The following is an 8,798-nucleotide window of genomic DNA, read 5'->3' on the forward strand; positions in this document are numbered from 1 at the left end:
CTAATCTGGTAGGTATTTTCTGTGTTTGGCCTAGAGTTATTTGCCATTCTTCATTATCATATTCTGTTGAGGAAAATTTCTTTCCTTCAATAGCCTTAATTCCTTGGGTTTCAAGATAAACTAATACATTCTCTATTTTTAATTTGTAAGCTGTGGAATAATTAAATCCTAATCTTCCTACCAATGCTTTGGTGATCAATAAATTGTTCCTTTAACTCATTGATTCATACCCCTTTTGTGATAATATCGATTAAAATATGGCAGATAATAGGAACATATACTATATCCCTAACAGCATTATTCTATATTTTATATTAATTTTAAAAGGTAAATAAAATAATTATTTGTTTCTGGTTATATGCCCTTCATACAAGTATAAGAAACAAAAATTACTGCGCCATCCATAAAATGAGAGTCATAAAAAAGATAGTTGGGGCTGGCATATCATTGTTTTATGCATGAGATTAAGTTAGATATATAACTAATAAGTAGGGTGTTTACAAGTGGAAAATTCAAATCAGAAGGGACTGAAAAGAGCTGGGAGTTCCATATGTACATTCAAATTGTTTTCTCAAATAACCAAATGTATATGATACATGATTCACTTCAGGATCCATTAGACAATAATCAAATTATGTTTGAAGAAACACAGATGCCTCCCTTATCTTTGTAAAGCAGAAATCTCACATAAAATTCCTTATGAATGTCAATATACACAAATGTCTTCACCAAAAAACCAAAAATATACACCATAAATCAACCACCTTGCCGAGATAAGAAAATTAAAAAACCGACTTATTGCACATTTACAACAGAAACAACCTAAAACATATGCAAGCTCAGTACAGATTTTTCACAGTTACTTCAATGATTGAGATTTTTTGCGAGCTAGGAACATGATAATTCGTGGGAAGAATGATCTCTTCTTCTTCCGCTTCACCTCAGGCACCGTATTACCCACCTCATCATGCGACGCAAAGAACTTAGTATTGGATGTGGGATGGACAAACATAGAAGAAGCATTGTCGGTACTGAAGCCTTTGCCTTCTCTACTATCCTCAGAACTCTTGGGAGGACTCCTAGAAGGATTAGCCACATTTTGTGAACCATCACTAGCTCTTCTTCGTTGTTCATGCTCTGCTCTCCATCTCCTCAATTCCTGCTCGACACCCAATTTCCCATCCTTGGCTTTCTCAGCTTTGTCCAGCGCAACTTGCAAGGCTTCCTTCTTTAAGCCCAACTCTTTAGTTGCGGCATTCAATCTTTCCAAGCTCTTCAATTCAGAGTCCTTGGCGACCTGAATTTCTGCAATGGCAGCTGTCACTCTCTCATTAGCAAGCTCCTCGGCTTCATGGGCTCTCCTGCTAAGTTCATAGTATTCCTCTAGTGAAAGAGTTACTCCACTAGGCAATTCTTCGCTTCCCATGATTGCAGCTTGGTCACTTTCTTCCAAGGCTTTGATAGCTGCTAGTGCCAACCTCTCTGAGGCTTTAGCTGCCTCAATCTCCTTCAGAGTTGCGTGCAATCTTGTCTCCATGGTTTTTGCACTAGCCTTCGCTTGTTCTGCTTCTTCTTTAGTCCTTTTGAGCTCTTCTCTTGCTAACTGAGCAGCTGACTTAGCCTTATCTGCTTCCTGGGCAGCTTGCTGCAGCAATTTTGGTAGCTCCACCATCTCTTCTCGGGTTTCTTTCTCCCTCGAGCGAACCAGTTCTATTTCTGCTTTTGTTCTCTCAAGCTCCGCTTCAAGTGAAGACACTGCTATAGAAGCCATTCCTTCCATCTGTCTTAAGGAGGTGAGCGCTGTTTTTTCTAACTCCAACTCCGATTTCAGGGATGATGCTGCAACTCTTAAGATATCAACTTCACCTTTTGCTTTTTCAATATTCATCTTTTACTGCTTCAAGCTCCTTTCTGGTTGCTGCTAGTGCAGCTTGCGTGGATGTTTGTACTTTATTTGTTTCGGCTCCATCATCTGGCTTCTCCTCCATATTGCTTTCAGATTCTTGTTTCAGTTTGGTTTCCATGTATGTCGCTAACTCACCTTTGAGATCAAGTAATATAGTGGATGCTGAATCTAGTTTTGACTTGAGATCTTCAGTCAATAAGAGCTGTTCATTTAACTGTTGCACTTCCTCCTCAGCTTGCTTCAGCTCCTTCTCCCAAGTAAGAACATCTTGATCTCGTGCCAATGCAGCACCAATTCTATGCTCTTCAGCTTCAAGATGAGTTGCATGGGCAGATTCCAGTGACTCCTTCGTCCGGATGAGTTCAAGAGTTAATTCCTCGACTGTTTTCTCAATTTCCTTTGATGCACAAACGGCCTCTTCAGCTTTTTTGATGGCCATGTCCCTTTCCCTGACTAGAGAAACATACTCTCCTCTTAACCCTTCCAGCACCTCTATTGTCGATTTCAGTTCTGCAACAGCTGCAGCATGCCTTGCTTTGGCAACTTCTATTTGTGCCTTTGCAGCAACACTTGCTTCATCGCCAATCCCTTGTTCCATCTCTTGAACCCTGAGCTGGACAAGCTCACAATCCTGTTTTGCTTGGGCCTCTTCAGTTTGTGCTCTTTCCAGGTTAAGTTTCAGCTCCTCTATGAGTCTTTTAGTGTGGTCCAACTCTTTCAGTACTTCAACCTTCGCAACTTCAGCATCTTCAAATTGCTTTTTGAAGCCTGGAATTTCTTCTTTCACCTTCTGCAGCTCAAGCTGAACTTGCTTTCGTCTCTGCATATACCAGAAAAAGAACAAATCCTTCTGATTATGGAAGAAGATAATCATACACTTTCACAGATTATTTGGAGAATAAAATTTTGAAATACTCCCATCATCCATCATGCTAACTCCTATAATTTATTCAGGCAAGGAAATAAAAGGAGTATTGTTTGAATAATGGTATCAAAGGTTTTTCGCTGCAGTATCACAGAGACATAATTATAGGAACATTGAGAAATTGCAATCGTGATGAATCAAATTTGGTAAGAAAAATTGGCCGCAATAACAAGTTGAAAAGCAAAGGTAGATCGTAAATGTAAACCTCATTACCTCCAAAGTCTGTGCCTTATGAGCTTTCCAGTCAACAATTCCCCCAAATTTGCTGACTGCTTCTTTGACAGATTCAAAAGGTGCTGCAGTGTCAACAAGAGCTCTATATGAAATTGCCTGCTTTGCACGATCAGAAGGATCAGGTAATTGCGGTGTTTCCTGCACTGTATTTCCAATCTGCACCTGATTGCCTTCAGCTTTTTTAATTTCACTAGAGGAATTATGATGATTATTTGCCTCAACAACAGGTGCCTCAGCAGAACTATCATCCTGAATTTGATGTGGTCTCCCATCGTGATCCTTGTCTTCTGTGTTTCCTGACTCATCTAATGAAGTACGATTACTAACAGCCGATGTATAACTATCTGTGATAGAAATTTCATCTTCAATTTGCTGTTGTACATTATCCACTTTTTCTTTTGACTCATCCAATGGATGAGCTCCCGAAATACTTTGTTCATCAGTTGCATCAGGATTTTTCAATGAAATTGGTACTTGGTCTGATGGAGTGTCTAGCGGAGTTGAAATTCGAGTTTCTTCTGTTACTGTACTTGTCTGGCTGTCATTGACGTCTTTTTCATTCTCATCAGTCACTGAGGAAGCAGATGGTTTTTCATTGATAGGAGGATGTTCCACAGAGGAGATGTCCACAGATGCTTTTCCTGAGGGAATTCCTTCAACTTCCTTTGTTACCTCCATTCTGTAGAAATAATTTAGATATCAGATATCTGCAATGCCCAAAGAAGACAACCAAAAGAAGTCTAAACTAAATCAATGCTTAATGACGATCTAGTATAAAGAATCTCACTAATTATGCAAAAGAAATAGTAACCCCTGTCATGTAAAGATCATTTGCAGCTCTTTTATCATGTGAAAAATGACTTTCTCCCCACATATTGGGTAGATAACTGCTCATAAATTGAACTCCAAAGCCCAATAATGGAGAGTGAAAAAGAACAATGGAAAGAATCCAAAGTAGAATTACGATGGAAGAATGAAATGACATTTTGAGTCTATCCATGTATAAACAGTTGTATGTCCAGGAAGTCTAAGAAGGTATAAGCAGAAATTTCACGACCTTAGCACCATAGGGACAAAATATAAGAATGCTTTGATCATACTTTCATTTGAAAGGATGTATTTATGTGATTATTTCCTAAGTTTGTAAGTTGGCCAGGTTTGCACATATTTAGACCTAAACTTAGCAGAGGATGAAAAGATTAGATCTAAATCCAACTAAGATGCACAGAAACCATACCCTGTAAATATCTGAATTATATTTGAGTTTGGTACAGATTAATAATGAATAACTCAATATTATCAATATTCATGCCTTACCATAGAATTGTGTCTAGCTAGAAGACTGGAAATGCTTTAGACAGCAGAATTACAGGTTCCTTTACCAAGAAAAGAAGAACAAAATGAAGAGATACCAACCAAAGGAAAGAAAATGATGAAAACTTTCAAATTTTACATGGATGTTTTGCTCAGATCAGAATTTTAACGTCAATTGGTAGATTTTACATAGGAAGGAAAACGTGGCATGTATATCTCACCAATTCAAGTATATAATAGCGTACACTTAAATATAAACATTCTATTGAATAATAATACCAATCATGGATCATCAAATCTATGGTTCAAAATATCAGAAAGCACATACAAAAATTATATCAAAACAAGCACTAATTATATATTCTCGACATGACTAATCCTGACAACTGACCTGATTGGCAAGAACATATAACTGGAACATGTTTTGATATCATAAAATGAGAAATATGACGCACACAAAAATCTAATGATGTTCACAATCCTAACTGAAAAATGAACACATTTTCGGACTAGTGCCACCACAAGTACCATAATTTAATGATCCTTGAGCACATGGTAAACCTCATACCAGACTTTTCTCTAGTTAGTCTATTGGTATCCTGAAAATCTCAAACAAGCTCATTCCTAAAGCAATTTAACACCTGATTTTTCACATTATATCAATATCTTCAAGTTTACAGTGGAGTTATGACATTAAGATTTCTATTTGGAAATCTAGCAGCATTCAATACAAATATGTTGCAGTGGGAAACAAAATAATAGTATTAGAGTTTGTAAGAAAGGTAGAACTCTAGGAATCTCACCATGGGTCAAAAAGAAATTAATCAAGTCACTACAATTCATCAACATCACTCAAAATTTTGACTAATTTCGTTCAAACATAAATTCAATATTAAAGCCCGGTATAATTTGTAATTTAAAAACTAAAGTAATGGCAATTCCAGTATGTGTGATCATCACCTATTGATTTACCTCCCTATTAGAGTATTAAATTTCATCTCCATCTTGACCCTTAATCATACCAAACTGACAAGTCCAGTTATGACAAAATTTTGAATATATTTCACTAAGCAGCCGACCAAAGTTTTCCATTAATATCGTTGGTTAGCATATCTAACAAAGTTAGTTCAATTCACTAACAAAATAAATGAACCAACTGAATGCATATCCTTTCTCTATCCATCATGCTAAAATAACAAGAGATCAATGCCAAAGAATTATAGCATTGAGATTTGGGAATGTAATTTACAATTAAAAATTATTCAATTGCACAAATCTAATAATTGTAAAATTCAAGTTATAGGAACTACAACAGATAAAATACTTGATAAAGATAAGAAAAACATGGAAGTGGCACCTAAGTAATATCGAAAAATATCAAAACATCTATCAAATTAAATCTATCTAGAAAATGTAAACCAATCTGTTTTTGGATAAAAATATGAAATGAAATACAAGTATACACAGCACATTCATAGGTAGTAAGTTCTCAAGTACAAACAAAAACTCTATAAAACATCGATGAATAAAATGTAAGCAGCCTAGAAGCTAAATTAACAAAAAATTCATATGAGCTGCCTATCTGTGGTAATTTACAGCATGAAAAATTGTAGGAGAAATTGCTAGAAGCACAAGCAAGAAAAATAAAAGGGTTAAAGTCATGATCCATGTTCTATAAGCTAATGATTTTGATTTGTCATTCAACTCAAAAGAATTTTAAATGCTACCTTGTCCTTCTAACTTTTACTCAACTCAATACTTGAACACTGGCAATTCTTAGATGTGCATTTTACATTTTAGCAAATAAATTTTATTATTGAATGAAATAATATGTCCAGTTGGCAATATTTGCATGTAAATAAACATTACCAAAGGAGTGATATGTTTTCAATGCCAAAGAGAAACTATAGCTTTTATAAAAACAATGAAATCGAGACTTGAATAAGTAGAGGTACGATATTATTATTCAAACTACCCTGAGTATAGAATAACCTCAATTAATTTTCTAATGTATTGGTCCATGAATTTGGACTTTGATGTGATCTCGCAGAATAGTTAATTGAGTTTTTGATGATGCTACGTCAATCACCAAATTTTATTGAAATACTTACTGCCACTTGATGTACAACGAAGACAAGAGAATGCCACTTCATTCTACCCAATTAGACATCAAGCATACTGACATACTGTCCATGATCTATTATATATGTTCTCAAGCCTACCATGATTGTAAGCATTCAAACTGTCATCAATTTGGAATCTTGGTGAGATTGCTTAGGAACATCAATGATATTACCAGTTCAAGTAATGATATTCAATGTTCTAGAGAGCAATTAGAAAAAGCATAGACGAAGCCTCTTAATTTGCAATATTAAATACAAAGTCGCAAGTAATTTAATCAATTAACAAGTATGTAATGCATTATATACATTTTATTAATCTAATACAGGTCATACAAGTTATAATTAAACCAACGTATTAAAAACCACTATTTCATCTGGTCAATCCTGAATTTTTTACAGTTTTACAATAGCAACCATGAGGTCTAGAGAATTATAATGGGAAAATTTTATGACCTATTCATTGTTTCCAACAAATAACAGTAAAAATTAACATCAACCAATCATGAGTCAAACTAAAGAAGGTCGTTTACTGAACCAATATGATTTTTCAATGAAAGAAGATGAACAAAAGATCGAATTAGATATCAGGCAGAAATTGAGATGCTATAGCTAGAATATTCCAAAAGTTAGGCAAACAAAGAAACAACGAAGATATTAAATATCTCACTGAGGTTAAGGCACTACTAAAACTAGCAAGCAGTTCATCTATAGCAAGGCAAAATTATCATTTAGGCAATGAAGGAAGTACGGATATTTTTGTCAGCAGTAGAATTTGGACCTACCTCCAAAAAGACCAGTATCTTACATCGAAACAAGACAAACGATCCAAGGACCAAGATTTGATCCATATGTACAAACAATTGTGGCATACAAAAGGAGGAATAGGATTGGTGTTTGAAAATAAGGCCTTCAGGGAGGCTTTGAAGCATGACTTTCAAACTCATTTTTATTCCCTTCTCTATCCTAGACTACTAGTTCAAATACAGTTCACAACAAGGCACAACAAGAAGCTGGTACAGCCAAGCAATTACAACATTTGGTTGACAATCAACAAATTAGGGTATAAAGAAGCCTTCAAGTTCTAGATATACAGCTTTCCAAAATAACATCATCTCCAATACAAAAATACCAAAAATTCACCATGCATGGGTTCTATGCTAAATCCTGAATTCAACACTCATCTGATCAACTAAACCAAAACAATACTTCAATGGCCAACCATAGAACACCAGAGAGAGACAAGGCATCCATATTTCCAGAGTCAAAGTCAATTTCACGCATACAAATCAAGAGAATAAATACAAGCATCAGAGTCTAAGCAGTTCATCAGCAACCCTACCAACTCAACCAAACAATTCCCATGGAAAATTTTTTCCATCAACTCAAACCACTAACTTGACAACAAAATCACTGATTAATCCAACAAAAAAGAAAAAAAAAACTTGTTGAAAATAATTATTTATGCATAATTATTTAGCCGTATAGTTCCTTCCATATTTACATAACCAAAAAAGCAATCAATCAACAACCAAAGATTCCATGCTTATCAACACAAATTAAAACATCAATCAAATAGACATAATTATGCAAAATTCAATTAGTAAAAAGGAGAGAGAGCGAGAGAGAGAGAGAGAGAAAGCAAGGGGACTTACAGCAGAGAACAAGCTTGTAAAGATCTTTATGAAGGAGAAGGAATTGGAAGGCAGAGAGCAACAAGAAAATTTTAGAGAGAGAAACAGGAAGAGATGAGAGAGAGAGAGAGGAGACACGTGCGGAGGAGCTGATCACTTCTCAGACACAGATCTGTGTATGTCTCTCTAGCTGTGTTTCCTGCTGCTGCTATCTTCTCTCTCTCTTTCCGAGTCTCTTCGGAAATTGATAAAAACACCCCTTTATTTTCTAAATTTGCACCGGCCAAATTTGAAAAAGATAAGTGAAAAGTTATATTATGAGGGACCCGTCTGGAGTGGTTGTCTTTTTGACTTTTGCCACCTCTCCACAAAAAAATAACAACAAAATTAAATTAAATACTTATCCATCATTCCGAATTAGATGTGGTTTTAAGAAGAAAAAAAAAATTCAAAATAATTGTCATTTTATTTTATTAAGATAAGATTTTTTTTTTTTTCAATTTTACACTTGAAATCCACCAAATAAAAAAAAATATTTATTTAAATCAGAATAATTATTTATGGATAAATTATGGATAATTTATCAATAAATAACTATTTTGATTTAAATAAATTTATCTTTTTATTTGATAACAGGTTGATTATATATCAATTACTGTTTTTAT

The 8,798-nt window shown here is 34.9% G+C and overlaps 1 protein-coding gene across 1 annotated transcript; it reads right to left on the reverse strand.

Moving 5' to 3' along the window:
- Nucleotides 1–661: 661 nt before the first annotated feature.
- LOC120262953 (protein WEAK CHLOROPLAST MOVEMENT UNDER BLUE LIGHT 1-like) lies at nucleotides 662–8,376 on the reverse strand. The gene is given in 4 exon segments (XM_039270871.1): nucleotides 662–1,891; nucleotides 1,893–2,726; nucleotides 3,045–3,744; nucleotides 8,155–8,376. Coding segments are annotated over 3 exon segments (2,565 nt in total). The 5' UTR covers nucleotide 3,744; nucleotides 8,155–8,376; the 3' UTR covers nucleotides 662–859.
- Between the last annotated feature and the right edge of the window lie 422 nt (nucleotides 8,377–8,798).

This window comes from Dioscorea cayenensis, chromosome 6 (genome assembly GCF_009730915.1).
Source record: "Dioscorea cayenensis subsp. rotundata cultivar TDr96_F1 chromosome 6, TDr96_F1_v2_PseudoChromosome.rev07_lg8_w22 25.fasta, whole genome shotgun sequence".
Lineage (NCBI taxonomy): Eukaryota > Viridiplantae > Streptophyta > Magnoliopsida > Dioscoreales > Dioscoreaceae > Dioscorea > Dioscorea cayenensis.